Source organism: Acartia tonsa, chromosome 6 (genome assembly GCF_053477335.1).
Source record: "Acartia tonsa isolate MP-2025a chromosome 6, ASM5347733v1, whole genome shotgun sequence".
NCBI classification, from domain to species: Eukaryota; Metazoa; Arthropoda; class Copepoda; order Calanoida; family Acartiidae; genus Acartia; species Acartia tonsa.
This window is the reverse complement of record NC_137265.1, coordinates 43,254,959-43,271,070: the sequence shown is the minus strand read 5'-3', so window position 1 is coordinate 43,271,070 and position 16,112 is coordinate 43,254,959. Positions and strand designations below refer to the sequence as shown.

The 16,112-nt window shown below is 31.2% G+C and overlaps 1 protein-coding gene across 1 annotated transcript in view; it reads left to right on the top strand.

Annotated features, from left to right (window-relative positions):
* LOC145323116 (homeobox protein Nkx-2.1-like) overlaps positions 1 to 15,763 on the top strand; it is a 42,065-nt gene extending 26,302 nt beyond the window's left edge. Inside the window, exons 9-13 of the mRNA XM_080165503.1 lie at positions 3,557 to 3,652; positions 12,705 to 12,815; positions 13,250 to 13,337; positions 13,694 to 13,813; positions 14,750 to 15,763. Of these exons, the coding sequence (XP_080021629.1) occupies positions 3,557 to 3,652; positions 12,705 to 12,815; positions 13,250 to 13,337; positions 13,694 to 13,813; positions 14,750 to 14,817 (483 nt within the window). The 3' untranslated portion in view covers positions 14,818 to 15,763. The remainder of the gene's footprint in view (positions 1 to 3,556; positions 3,653 to 12,704; positions 12,816 to 13,249; positions 13,338 to 13,693; positions 13,814 to 14,749) is intronic.
* The last annotated feature ends 349 nt before the right edge of the window (positions 15,764 to 16,112 follow it).

Below are 16,112 nucleotides of genomic sequence, written 5' to 3'. Positions count from 1 at the left end.
ATCTTTAGGTTTGCTCTTTTTCAAAATTGCTGAATTAACTGAAACCAGTCATAGGGGGAGGGGATAGATAACCAGGGGATAATTTGCATTTGATATAGGGGGAAAATTTGTCCTTATTTAACACCAGATAAACAGGGAACAGGGATAATATGTCCAGGGGAAAATGTAACCAAGAAAAGTAGCCTAAACTTTATTGTAAAATTAAGAAAAATGACTATTAACTTTCAGTATAAACTTTCAATGTTTTGATCGTATAACCTTTATTTAATAAGCATGATAATGTGTTGCACCTGTTTTGGGGTGAAAGTATATCACTTTCAAGTCTAATATTCTTACATTTAGTGCCATTTGTCTGGCGTAGCAGCAGTAAATGCAAAGTTTTATCATTTAGTAGATAATATCTTTTATAATGTACAATCCAATCTTTTACTAAATATAGACATACTACTCAAGGATCTCAGAATAGGGGGGGGGGGAGCAATATTAATTTACCGTCCATTACCTAATCCCTATATCACTGTGTAACACCCAATAAATGTGTACGTTCCGGGGAATCGTCCTGAGGGCAGAAATTATTCAATAATATTCAATAAAAAACTTGGGGAGAATATATATATGAGAAATTTTTCATACTTATGAGAATTTTCTTCTTTAATATAATAATATCTTATCTTGATTATAAGATGTACCTTATTCTTATATTCAGGGCTTTGCAGCCGCGTATAAGCCTCAGTGAAATCGTCATATTATAACTTTTAAATTCAGCTTGATGTCTAAACCTGATCCTAAACAGTCAATTCATTTTTTTTATATTTTATTTGCACACAAGCGGGCTTATATTTGTACACCTACACCTCAAAGACCATTTAAGATCCTAGTAAGTGTCTGCTAGTGATTGGGGGGCGGAGTTGTTTTGGGGGATGGATTTATTGAGTGTCCAACCCCAAAATTAGATGGATGTACCTAATAACAAAGGGGCGGAGTTTATCTATTAGAGATTACATGAGCAGGCCAGATCAAGAGGAAATTACATCGTAAGACAAACTTTGTTTCTTCCAACTTTTCAGACTGTAAAATTTACGATTCATATCCGCTGGATTATAACTGGTTCTCAGCCATACTGGAAAATCATCTAAGTATCGTATTACAGACAATTTTCCACGAATATTAAAATAAAAACTGGTCATAATCTTACATTTTACATTTTAATATCTTCGGAAAGCTGTCTATGATACGATGCGATAAATAACTATTGTGCTACATATAATCAAAAAGAAAGAATTTTTACTGGCAGTAAAGTTGAAGGCAAAATTGTTTATCTTCATGTAAAATATCCAATATTCCTGTTTGGGGTAGGGGGGGGGGGGGTAGGGTTATAGTATATTTGTTTGGGAAAGTGGGCGTGGTTAACCCACTAGAAAGGGGCGGGACAAACATGTCAATACATATATTTAGAATCCAAACTTGTGGGAATATAGAGCTACCATAAATAGATTTCAATATTTTTGATGCAAAATATCTCTTAAACCACTTTACATTTCAAGTTATACTTTTCAGAAAGCTTTGTTTAGGCCTTTAAATTGTTTTACTTTTAAGGCTATTTATTCCCCGTTTTCTACTTAAATAAGAGTAATTGTAGCGTTTAGTGGCTAGGTGCGCATCCAATAGTATCATCATAAAACTTTAAGCCTAATATAAAATATTAGTGGTTATAAATTGTTTTTAATAACCATTTTTTTAATGGAACCATATTACACTCTTTTAAAACGGACCTTATTACTCTAGTAATTTCTTCACACAATATAAGCAGCAAAGTTTTACACAGATTTATGTGAGAAATACAGGATAAATCCATTTAAAGTATTTAAATTGGTGTGATTTCACATCCAAACATTACAATGTTAATTTTCACAAAAAAAATACAAGAGCAAATTAATACGAGTGGGGTCTCTAAGTCCCCTAATTTTTAAAAGCGAAGATTTCTATAATATGGCTCGGTCCGTACGTCCGTCCGTCCGTCACAAACGGATAGCTTTTTTAGTTAATTTAGGCATGTTAGAATTGTCCTATCGATTTCAAACTTTGCATGGTGATTCCTTTAGTAGTTAGGTACGATTTAGAAAGCGTAGCAACTCTATAATCATTACAAGAATGTTCGTACTTCTATTTTAAACATGTTGATTTTTTTACTTTTTTTTCCTGGGACAACAAAGTATAATGTTTCAAGCAAAGCAACTCTATAATCAAGTCCTAAAAATGTAAGTATGTCCATAAACATAAATCCTGTATCGAGCAGTTTTTCAACAAATTTACACTTACAAATTTGCTTCAACTCTTATACATTTATATTCTGATTATTCAGTTCTGACACTATATAAGTGTTAATGTCCGTTTGTCCTACAGTTTCAGTGCTTTGCTTTTATGGATGTTGTCATCCTTGTTTTTTATTTTTTAACTTAACAATTTTGAGAACTTTTTCTGAACTTTGATTGTTTGGTTCATTAAGTTGAGTGTTCATCCACTAATTATAATCCACAGAAAGTGTAATTTTGTGTATCATCATTAGGGATGTACGTCAATTTATCGGCCATTATCTTATCCCTTATATCCCTGTGCTGTAGTAATAGTATGCGGTTTTGATAATATAATGCATATGCGGAAGTGGTTATCCACCATTTAAATGTTATCTTATAAGATTACACTTTAAGATTTTATGTTTTCTTTTGTGTAGAGGAGGATTTTCAAATTTTGGATTTTCACAACGTTTATTTTGTTATATGTACAATTTTTTGCTAGGGATTTTAAGGGATAAGACAATGAATTATTGATTGAAATACATCCCAATTATGTTAGACAAAATTCCCTTTTTGTAGTTAAAAAATATTGTGTAAAAGTTTCGATACTAAAAAAGTACCCAAAGTTTTTGATCAAACAAATTTACGTGTTTATAAAACTTTGGGTACAAGTATTTTACAGATCAATATCTCCTATTTCTCAGCTAAATATCAAAATAATAACCCCATAAAACTTGAAAATTTCAGTAAAGTTTTTTCGACATAACTTAATATTGGATTTAAGGGGCGTGGCTTAGAAAAGATATTATTTTAAATATTGAACTTACACATTTTCTCAGATATATTATGTGCAATCACTTTAAAATTATATATCTACTACATAGAATAACTTTGAGGATATCCCTATCAATATAAATTTTTAGGACTTCCAAGTCTTCTATTTTAGGGGGGAGGATTTTATATATTTCCAAAAAAAATATGGGGAGAGGTAATCACCTCTTAGATTTATCTTGTTCATAATATCTTTTACACAGGGGTTTGCTAGAGGTGTTAAAAAAGGTGGGAAACCCACCACACAAATTTAAATGTTACAAGGGGCTCTGTATTGGTTGGAGTAGAAGAGCTAAAAAACTAGCCTTAAACCTAAAATGTTGAACTTGATTGGTTCAGTATTTATTGAAATCTTAAGCTTCAGACAAAAAAACCTTAATACTATATTTTATAGGATAGCAAGTTGATTATAATATTTAATTTCTTTTTAGGTTTACGAGTTGGAACGACGGTTTAAACAGCAGAAATATTTATCCGCACCCGAGCGGGAGCACCTTGCAAGCCTTATACACCTTACTCCCACACAGGTTAGTACTGCACCCTTGTATAATACCCTGTGTACGCCACTGAACGGGAGGAACATACAAACAGACACGGTTTAAAAAAGAAAAGCCTCCTATATTAGGGAAGCGGGGATGAGACAAAGGCCGATAAATTGATGTACATCCCCAATGATGATATACAAAATTACCCCTTCTGTAGAAAACAATTAGTGGTTGAAACGTTTGGGCGCTAATCAAAATTCAATAATTCAAGATTATTATGCCAAAGATTAAGAAAACTTTATTATAAGACTTTGAGGATTAGTGTAAGAAACAGTCCAATGTCCCCTCCCTCCATGTTAAGAAGGTTAGATGGGGAAAATTGAATTATATAAAGTGTATAATAGAATTTATATTAGTGGATCCACAAAATTTATCATGTAAAAGGAAAGAAACCAGACCATGAAACTGGCATTATATTTAATCGTTAGACTGTATATTGATTTTAAAACTCTTGTTAAATTATGATACATATCTTATGCATATAGTAAGTATGTTTAGTAAGATTCCAGAAAGGTTATAGACTATTTCTCAGGAGGGTGGGGAAGTTATACTTTTATTGAATGTGGGCAGGTTTCCATAATCCAACATGACGTCACCCGTGGGTCCTTTAATATGTGTGTGTGTGTTTAGTAAATATAATGAAAAGAAAATGTAAAATAAACATTTATTTTGGTTTATTCAATTTTACACCTCTATGACTTTGACACGGTAATCCGGTTTAGGGAGGAGCTGGAGCAATAATGGATTTTTTATTACTTGGATCTTACACCAGATTTTCATGAATGGATATATCATTACTTGGATTGTCTAATAAAGTTTAACATGCAGCCTGCTAAAATGGCGACCGCCCTTTCACCCCCTTTACTCTATCCCTTCCTTTCCTAATGGATGAGCGAAAGGACCAATAAACAAGTTCCATGTTAGCAAGCTAAATTGACGACAATTTTTTCAATGTTATAATATCGACTTATTTAAATTCTACCATCTATGGTCGTTTAACAAGGACAATTTCTTCCAATAAATCATGTTTTAAAAAAATATGCTCAGCATATACGGAGGTAGAGGGTGATATAGAGAAGAAAAATGAGAAAAAAAATGAGGCGAAAGAGAGATATAGACTGAAATATAGAAAGAGATAGTAATAAACATATAGATGGTAGATAGCTAGCAATGCTAAAGTTTTGACCATATTATTGGTAGAACGTGTACACATTTTGTTACAAAGAAGCAGTTAGTTCCTAATGTTGTCCTTATATAATAAGTATTCTGTTATTAATGTGTCTGACAGTCCATCTAGGGTAATACATCTTTTATTAGAAAATACTAGTAGCTATATACAGCACATTTCTATTGGGAGGTTGCTAGTACTTTCCCCCAAAATAGTCTTAAATTTTTCCAGGACTCATGAAAAGCTACATTGTAAAGAAGAACCAAATCGGTCCAGCGGTTAAGGATATCCCTCGGTAAAGATACACACACAGATAATGTTACTTTTATGTAAGGAATGCTCCTGCGAAAATTAGAACCTCGGGACAAATGTTACCCCGTACTCATTCTCTTGAGTGTTAACAACTTTATTGTTAATTTGACAGATAGGTAAATACACAAGAAATTGATTATCAGGGGTACACAGGGATAGGACAATGGACAAGGAATAAATCTACCCCCCCCCCCCCAAAATTATAATAAGATAATGTAATACAGCTACTCTATAATTTGTTTACGTCCGTATGTATTACCTATCTTAAATGCGCTGTATAAAAATATCCCGTAAATAACTAGGGGGGGGGGGGGGAAGGGTTATATTGGAGTGTATATTACTCTGGTACCCAAAGTTTCAAAACGTCATCTTATTCGTTGGCTAATACTTTTATTGAATATTGCTAAGATTCAAACTAGTAGATTCCAAACTTTTCAACCAATAATAATAATTTAACATCTTTCAGTATGTACATTAATTTATCAACCATTATCGTACCATTATGATCACTCTTAGAGGCAAAATTTTAATATTCTGAATTCTTTCGCATTATTGTTTGTCTACCAAAGGCAAAATCTTGTTGCTGATCATTTGATTGAGTTTCGTTGACGGCCCTATCCTTATAATATCACTGGGAAAATTTACAGGGATCTAAAGGGATAAGACAATGTCCAATAAATTAATTTATATCCCCAATGATGATACACAAATTTAATCCTTCTGTAGCGCAAGATTAGTGGTTGAAACGTTTGAATACTCAAATTTCAATTTGAACTTAATAAACCAACCAATCAAAATTTACTAAAGTCCCCAAAGTTATAAAAAAAACGTAATTTAAAACTAGTGTAATTAACAGTCCATTGTTCCCTCTCTCTCTAGAAAATTTGTCTGGATTGTGGCTGAGGGGGAAAATTTTGTCTTTGACATTTAACCAAAAACCTTAAAATTGGATGAACACGTTATCACAAAAGGACAATTATATTCTTAAGTAGTGCAATAATTTTCAGTTATAGTTTCAGCTTTAAAAAAGTAAAATAATTTGACGGATTTACGAAAATAACTCATTTATTCATGGGCAAGGGTGTCCCTCCCCTCATAGCCTAATACCACCCCCGGATTAGTAGTTATATTCCCAGAAATGTAGAGCCCGATCAGTTAAGCAGATACTACCATATTGAGCTTCAGATTGATAGACGGACGAATTTTTTGGGCAATAGATAATTCCGGTTTTATAGGGTTAAATTTGATTTTAAATTTAGTTGTTTATTTTGCCAATAGGTGTTACATTTAAATTTTTCCCTTTAATTTTTAGACTTTAGAAAAAAATATTAAATTTAACACTTAATCTCGATTTTGTTTTCTTATTGATTTTTTATTACAAGAATATTTTATCTTGAAATTTAAATTAAAAATAAAAGCACTAACATTTAAAAAAAAAATTGTGTTAATATATCTTTTTGGCTAAGCTAAAATTATCGGCCTTCTCATTTATTGTATCTTTACTGTAACTTTAACGCAATTTATGATAGACACCTGTCCACTGATGTTTAGTTTCATAAATTTAATTGAAGTTTTTAGTTTATATTTATTTTATAAATAATAAAATATGAGAAACAACCGAACAGAGCTTTCCTGAAAAGCACACATAACCATCAGATAGTTTGCATCAGACAACATTAATTCAAAATATTATGTCATAGGTAGAGGCGTGTACAGGGTTTTGTGTAATTAATGTACAAATTATAAGAGTACCCATTTTTTTTAGCAAACGAATAGTATAAACTGGTTATAATTTCAAAGTTTTGGGTACCAATGTAAGTCTTCTTCGCGTAACAATACCAATTAAGTTATTGAGTAATTGCCACGGAGGAAGGGGACATTGTGCTGTTTATTACACTAGTCTAGTCCTTAAAGTTTTAAAATAACGTAATTTTGTGTATCATTATTGGGAATGCATATCAATTTATCTGTCATTGTCTCATCCCTTTAGGATCCGGCCCATTAATGCACTTTTAAAGTGATGGCACACATTCAAACACATACACACACACATAACTACCAGGGATCTTAAGGGATAAGACAATTGTCGATAAATTGGTGTACACCCTCAATGATGATACACAAAATTTTCCCTTCAATAGAACACAAATAGTGGTTAAAACATTTGGACACTCAACTTCATGAACCAAAGTATCAGGATTCAATAAAGTCCCCAAAGTTGTTAAGCCAACGAACAAGATAATGTGATTATAAAACTTGGATACTAGTGTAATAAACAGCCCAATGTCCCCTCCCTCCCTGCATAACTACACTTGTTGTAGGTGTATTTATGTGTAATCTAATACAAAACACACACATACACACACACACAGCTTGAAAACCATATAAAAATTTAAGGACACTTTTGTCCATTAGTAGGGTAGAATTAAGGAAGGGATTGGATATTGTTCTAAAAATTATATTGGTACCTAAGGTTTTATAAATACGATCGCTGGTTCGTTGGCTTAAAAACTTTGGGTATTATTTTTAAAATCTTAATTGGTCGGTTAATCTATCATTTTTGTCTATATAAGAGAAAGTTTAAGGCTGTGCATCTTATATCAATCATTGTCTTATCCCTCTAAACCCATATTTTAGACAAGTACTTAGATTTTTTATATTCGAAAATTAATATGGAATTGCTTGTTAATTGTATTTATATGTATATGCATAACTTAGTCTACCGGACTATGGTATGTACGTACAGACACCAATTAGAGAGCTGCAGTGCTACCAAAAATGTGATATCATGGTGATTCCTTTTCAAAAGATTTTTGCAGAAATATTTGAAATTTGATTCCTATTTGAATAGAGGTAACCAAACAGACCATTTAACAGAAAAAGTTTTTAAATTTTTAATGATGTCGACTTTAAGTGGATGTATAATTACTTGGATCTTACACTAGATTTTCATGTTCTCTAATAAAGTGAACGTTGTAGCATGCTAAAAAACCGATATACACCCATGAGCTACTGGTTGAAAGAACTGACCAATAAATGACAGGGGAAATAGCAATTGTCGACAAATAATATCCACTGATAGTAAACATATTCATTCACCTTTAATACTTTATACTAATCTGTCCGTTCGTCTGACCGTAAGTGACGTGATTCTCATTGCTGCTATGAAAGTCAGTCGGTAATATTGTAGAAATATTACAAGGTTAATATATGAGTGTTTAGGGTGTGTGTGTGTGTGTGTGTGTGTGTGTGTTCGAGAATGTCATTGTTGATAATGTTGTTTGTCTAGAAGTGAGAAAAGGTATTTCAAAAGTAAATAAGATTAACAATAGATAGACAAATAGACAGACAGAGAAATGGATAGATAGATAAATAGATAGACAGAAAATAAGGTAAAATTATAGATAGTAAAATAGATTGCTAGTTGGATAGATAAATAGATAGATAATTAGATTGATAGATAGTAAGATAGATTGCTAGTTGGATAGATAAATAGATAGATAGATAGATAGTAAGATAGATTGCTAGTTGGATAGATAAATAGATAGATAGATAGTAAGATGGACATGTTATTTCTGTCTATAACGTCCATTTATAATTGTGTATTTTGTACATATAGAAAATATCAGAGATCTAAAGGGATAAGGCAAAGGCCGATAAATTGATGTACACTTTCAATGATGATGAACAAAATTACACCTTCTGTAGATTACAATTAGTGGTAGAAACATTTAATACTCAACTTAATGAACCAACGAATCAAATTCAATGTAAAACCCGAAAATTGTTGAGTCTAATAATAAAAAAATGATATTATAAATCTTTTGGGACTAGTGTAGTTTTCCACCCTGGAAAATATTGATACTTACAATTATGGATGGTCATAACATACAGACAAATATAATTGATTTTTAACCATGCTAGATTTTTGTGCTCTTATTTGCGCAGAACCCCTCGTTGTTTTAAAAAAATAAATTGGAAATAAGGTACTTGAAGGGGGTAGGGCCGGGGTTGTATGCCTAACCAATGCATGGGGCACTGTCTAACCCTACGGGGCTGCCCTGTACCCAAAATAACCTAACCTTATCAGGCATAAAGTAAAAATTACTAAAAAATACCTCTACTCCATACTTTATTTTTTTTCTTCAAAATAGTGGGGGGGGGGGGAGGCATTTGTACTCGACCAGGAACTTTAAGGAAAACCACCATTCATATTTCTTGACCATTATATAAACAAGCTAAGAACATTAAGATATTAGAGTGTTATGTTTGTAATAGTAGATTACAAGCAAATAAACTTAACATACCATTTTTATAAACACGTGTGGTATTAAAGGTTTCTTCCGGTAAGAAATGAAGCATTTTAATATAATATCACTAGCGGCTACGCCCCTAGAGGCCTCTGAGGACAAATACAGGCATGTAGGGTGGAGTAAGTCGACCTTTCACTTTCATTTTTAGTTTTAAAAAAACAAACATTTTTTTGATATGTGTATAATTGAAATTTTAGTACACTAAAATTATTAACCAACCAATCAAATTATGATATCAAAATATAACTTTGGGTACTGGTATAATTAACATCCAATGCCACCTCCCTCCCTGGCACCGATTTTATATATCAGTAATTTTCTTAAATAACAGGTGAACTATTAGTTCATTAATTTTATATTTGACAAGTAAAATAACATTCACTAAAGCAAAGCTTTATATATTATAAAAATGAACAATAACAATTATATTGAGAGTGATTGGATTTTTTTTTAAAGAAACATAATATTGTTTTTATTAGAAATTGAATTTTTTTTTAAATTTAAGACATAAATATAGTGATGCTTGTGATATTTTACCCAATCGTACCAGAAATTACCATTTCACTGATCAACTTATGAGGATACTTATTTTCTTTTCGCAGAGAAAATTTCTGGAGGTCAATTCATACATTCATTAAGTTAGGATAAAAACTATCCGTCAAGTAAGGAAGACGTAAATTTAGAAAATCTTCGCTTTTAATAAAACATATGTTATACATCTTAAAACATTGATAATAATCCCTTTTTTTAGTATTAATTTGTTAATAACCCTTCATGTTTAAAACATTTATAATCCTATAATCCTTTTCTATCATATAAACAACATATTTACAGAGAAAAAGGGGACAATTGGCTGTTACTCTAGTCCCCAAAGTATTATAATAACATTTTCTTATACATTGGCTTAACAACTTTGGGGACTGTTGGTGAATTTTGATTCGTTGCTCATTAAGTTGAGTTTTAAAACGTTTCAACCACTAATTGTAATTTACAGAAAGGGGATTTTGTGCATCATCTTTGGTGATGTGCATCAATTTATCGGCTATTGTCTTATCCCTTTAGATCCCTGGTATATTTATAATAAATTCTTTTCTCTACATTTTTATTAGTAGAAAAGCTACTCTATAATACACTTTTTATGTCTGTCAGTCTGTAATGCTATCGTTTTGATTCTTAAGTACTGTGTTCTCTTTCTTTGTTTCTCACTTTTTTTTTATGAACACTGAAAATTTGCATCATAATTAACTTTTGCCGTTTGTCCACCCTTGTTTCTTTGTGCTTCTCTATTTATGGATGCTGTCATCCTTATTTTTTGTACTAAATATTGAAGCAATTGGCTGTACGTCTGTATTCTTATATTAATTGCTTAAGATATCTAAAACAGCAAAGTTTTATTTTTTAGACATTTTTAAAGTGGTAATTTAGTTTTTTTACTTTCAATGTCTGATTCTTTTTATCTGTTTTTCTAAATAACTTCTTTGTTTAACAGAGATATTTATTATATTAGATACATTATATATATACAAAAATATATAATTTTTATATGAATATATTGGTATTCATTTTCGTGTTAGACTTTGAAGATTAGTGTTGTTATAAAATTGTCGACAATTTGATATTAAAATAAAGTTGTAACCAAATACATTAGTGCTACTTAGAGCTACTGTGTAAATTTGTAGTGACATGTCGATATAATTAGAGCCCCCAGGGTCTAACATGGAATCTACACTGTTCTTCCACCCCCCCCCCCACCCCGCCCTTTATCCGTAAAATAAACATTATCTATTCCGTTCAACTGGTACACAAGTGTTTATTTAGTCATTCTAGTATTCATAGGCATACAGGGAGAGATAGATAGATAGATAGATAGATAGATAGATAGATAGATAGATAGATAGATAGATAGATAGATAGATAGATAGATAGATAGATAGATAGATAGATAGATAGATAGATAGATAGATAGATAGATAGATAGATAGATAGATAGATAGATAGATAGATAGATAGATAGATAGATAGATAGATAGATAGATAGATAGATAGATAGATAGATAGATAGATAGATAGATAGATAGATAGATAGATAGATAGATAGATAGATAGATAGATAGATAGATAGATAGATAGATAGATAGATAGATAGATAGATAGATAGATAGATAGATAGATAGATAGATAGATAGATAGATAGATAGATAGATAGATAGATAGATAGATAGATAGATAGATAGATAGATAGATAGACAGAAGTGAATGTATTGTACATTATGAAAATGTTAGGGAGGGAGGAGACATTGGATTACAAATTATACTGGTCTCCGCTAGCATGTTCTTTCATTAGTTATAATAGCCATCAAACTTTTGAGACTTTTATTAAATATCGAGTGGTTGGTACAAACAATCATTGTCCAAACTTTTCCACCAACAATTTTGATCTATAGTTGTGGTAATTTTGTTTACCATGATATGGAGTATACATCCATTGTCTTATTCCTTAAGATTCCTGGAGCTAGAAATATACTCACATATAAAGAGACAAAATTTAGATAAAATCTTTACGTTTCAATTCCTCTTTAAGTGGCATACATCAGGGATCTAAAGGGATAAGACAATGGCCGATAGATTGATGTACATCCCCAATGATTACCCTTTCTGTAGGTTACAATTAGTGGTTGAAACGTTTGACACTGAACTTATAATGAAGTGAACCAATCAAAATTAAGATAACATTCCCCAAAATTGTTGAGCAAATGATTAAAAACATGAATTTAAACGTTGGAGAATAGTGTAATAAATATCCTAATGTCCCCTCCCTCCCTGCATTCATAAGCACTATTGAACTTGGTTTCTCCCTATTGACATTTAAATTATGTCGAATATATGGTAATAAAAAAAATTTTCACGACTGACGTACACTTTGATGTACACTGACAAAATATCAACTTAAGTAGCCATCATAGCTATATCGAAGATATATCAGCTTTAGCCACTTTTAAATCATGCCATAATGTCGACATAACCATCTAAATAATTGTCTATAATACGATGCAATAAATAAATTTTCCAGAATATTTGGTTTTGGCGGTCTATATATAATGTCAAGGTTTCGTGATTTTTCTGTGTTTTTTAATATTCTATATTCAAATAAAGGTTCACGAAGTCCACTAGGTTAGAATCGGTTCCCAGCCATACTGAAAAACATGTATAGCATCGTAATACAATGGTATTTTTTGTTCAGGTGAAGATATGGTTCCAGAACCACAGGTACAAGTGTAAACGCCAGGCGAAGGAGAAGGCTATGACAGATCAGGGCTCACCCAAGAGAGTCGCCGTTCCAGTTCTCGTTAAGGTATAGATGTTTTGCAGTTCTATATAATAAAGTAACTGGATATTTATTTGTCGGTACCAAAGGATCTCGATAAACAATAAAGTGAGGAGAGAAAGTCGCTCAAAAAAGATGCATGTAACTTCATAAAAATGAGGGAATATCGATCTTTTTTTTAGGGTTTTTTTCCACTCCTCCTCTCCTCATCCCTCATTTTTATGGCGTCATTGAGTTACTTTCTTTGTCTTCCCAGGGAAGATTTATAAATATTTAGGGGAAGGATACCACCATCCTCTCAAGAGGATTCACCCTTGAAAAAGGACCTCCCCAAATATTTATTTTTACTTTTATTCTTTTTAGACCAAAAATTGAACAGCGACTCCCCTTCACCTCCCTAGAGTCATATTTAATAACTAAGTACAAGGTTTTTTTTAAAATTAATTTAAAAATATTTGTAGGATGGAAAACCTTGTTCCAGCTCAGAATCCAGTGATGATCATTGTAGCCAGAATCAATCTATTCAAAACCACCAGTCTGTTAAATCAGGTAGAAAGTCGTCTTCCTATTTGAAATTTTTCGTCATTATATAAGGTTCATATATATGTAGATAGTCAGTAAGTTAGTTAATGGTTTGATGGTTTAATCAGGTTTAAAGCTTTTTTGATAATTTGACAGTAAAACAATTAATTAAAAACTGAATTAGATACTGATAGATAGGAGGTAGCTAAAATTTTAGCTAGATTGTTAGGCAAAAAAACATGTAGATATGTTATTATAATTTGTGATGTTTGCAGCTTTAACTATCAATTGGGTGAATTTAAACAAGAAAAATTAAAAATCGTCTTACTTATTCTAAATGACGTCATTTCTAGAGAAAAAATTAATGTCGTCTTTCATTTTAGAATACACTCTGCCGGAGAGTACAAGTTTACTTGGTGATGTGAACGGAGTGATCACTGACTCTTCGCAACCCTTGCCACCATTGATGCACATGGGTTATGCATCTGCTGGCAGGCATCCAGGTAAACATACAATGTCTGTGTGAACGTTGGTTCACTGTACACACCTCATAGTGAAGCAATACAAGCTTGGTGAATAAGATATATAAGAAAGAATTTTAATGTTATGGGTAGATTTGAAATCTGCATAAATTTTTTTTTTTTTTTTTATAAAATTCGTTTTTTGTATGATTCTTTATCTAAAAGCGAAAATACAATTTAAGTTAATTAATTTTGACATCTGTGATTGGTGGATTGAAAACTATCTGCGCTTTTAAGCTTAAGTGTCGTACATCATTCAACCAATTAGAGCGCAGGTAGTTTTCAATCCACCTATCACGGATGTCAAAATTAACTAACTTAAATTGTATTTGCACTTTTAAATAAAGAATTCTACAAAAAACGAATTTTATAAAAAAAAATCCTTAAAATTTGATTCAGATTTCAAATCTACCTCTAACATTAAAATTCTTTCCATCTTATATATCTTATTGGTGAAGGATTGGATGTAGAATATATTTGGATAAATATGACAGGGGGAAAATTTCGTCAATTTAGCTTGTAAACATTAAAATCGTTTATTGGTCAGTTCGTTCCTCAAGTAGGAGGGGAGAAATGGAATAAAGATGGTGGAAGGGGAATCTTTATATTAGCCCTCTGTAAGTTTCACTTTTTAAGAGAACATGAAAATCTGGTGTAAGATCCAAGTACTACATATATCCATTACTACATATTGCATGGGTTGCAGTAAAATTAAACATTCAAAACAACGAAACGAAAATTAATTTTGATATGATTGGTGAAACAATCTAACCACCGATAAAAAAAAACTTTAAAGCCAATACATTAAGCTGCCTATTCAATATACTGTGGGCCCGACTTTCCCAACTCTTACATTACATAACCACAAAGAAGCAAAGTTGGATAATTAACGAGAATTCTGATTAATATTGATTTTAGGAATGAACCAGAACCTACTGCACCATCAGCCAAGCATGTGTGGTTACCAACAGAAGCCTGGGTGGTGAGTCACTACAGACCAACCAAACAAAGTCATTACCGACAACTAACCAACCACACAAAGACTTATTTATTAATAAAACAAACTGTCTTCAATTTTATTTGAAGGGTTAGTTTAAAAAAAGGACATAAAAAAGTAGAATTTTAAAACAGTGAAATATAAGAAGTTACCAAATCATGTGCTTTAAAAATATTTAAACGAAGCCTTTTTTCATAAGTAGAAATACAGTGATTAAAAAACAATTTTTAAAGACAAATACTCAAACCAGTTTAAAACTTTAGTGAAAACCAGTTATTAAAAGAAAATTGTAAACTAGATTTTCAACAAAGAAATATTATATAATGAACCAATTGAAAACATTAATTGTCATGTTTTAAATATTTAAAGTTATATCACAAATCAAGTAAGTAGGAAAAATAGTCTTTTTTATAAAGAAATTTAATTCTTTTAAGACGTATTTTAAAGAAATTACTATTACCACTATTAAACTATCAAATGCTTGTTTGAAGTCAAAGTACCAAAAAAGCAGCTTATAAATTCGAATGTTACCAAAATAAAATTTTATTTCAATACAACAATTAATGATAAATAAGTTTCCCCTTAAAGTCTTTACTTTTCTAAATATTACTTTTCCCTTCAACTGAGGGAGGAATTGAACACGTTAGTAAAAACTGTTTTTCTATAAATTTTTCGCCAGTTCCAAATTATAAATAAATCACAATAATTTATTTTTAAGAAGATGTAATAGAAAACTTTTGCAATGAAATTTTCTGCCTATTTGAAAGAATAAAAGATTTTGATCTAGAAGATTTAATTTATAAAAAATATTTGTTTCATTTGCCAGTTAAATTAAAAGTGATGCTATGATTATAATTTATTTGCTTATATAGTTTTATTAATTCTAGTGTTGTTTTGTATTTTGTAATATAAACTTAATAAAAATTAGAAACAAATTTGTGTTTTACAATGACTACATTAAAACATTTAATAAAATGCTAAAAAAATGGTTCCTACCTTTGGTGTGTCCTAGATATAGTACACGGATGACAGCATTCATAAAAGCGAAGCTCTGAAATGGTATGACAAATGAACATTAACACTTGTTGTACAAATCCATCAAATGAAATAATTCTTATAAAAAGTTGTCATCTAAAGAGCTAAAAATGGAAGTGTTTTAAATGAAAATCATGATTTTATTTAACATTTTTAGTTAGATCTTCCAAAGATTCCAAAGTTGCAATAAATGTTCTCCTATCCGCAATCCATTAAGAAGACCCATCTCCCAGGGGACGGACAAAGAGA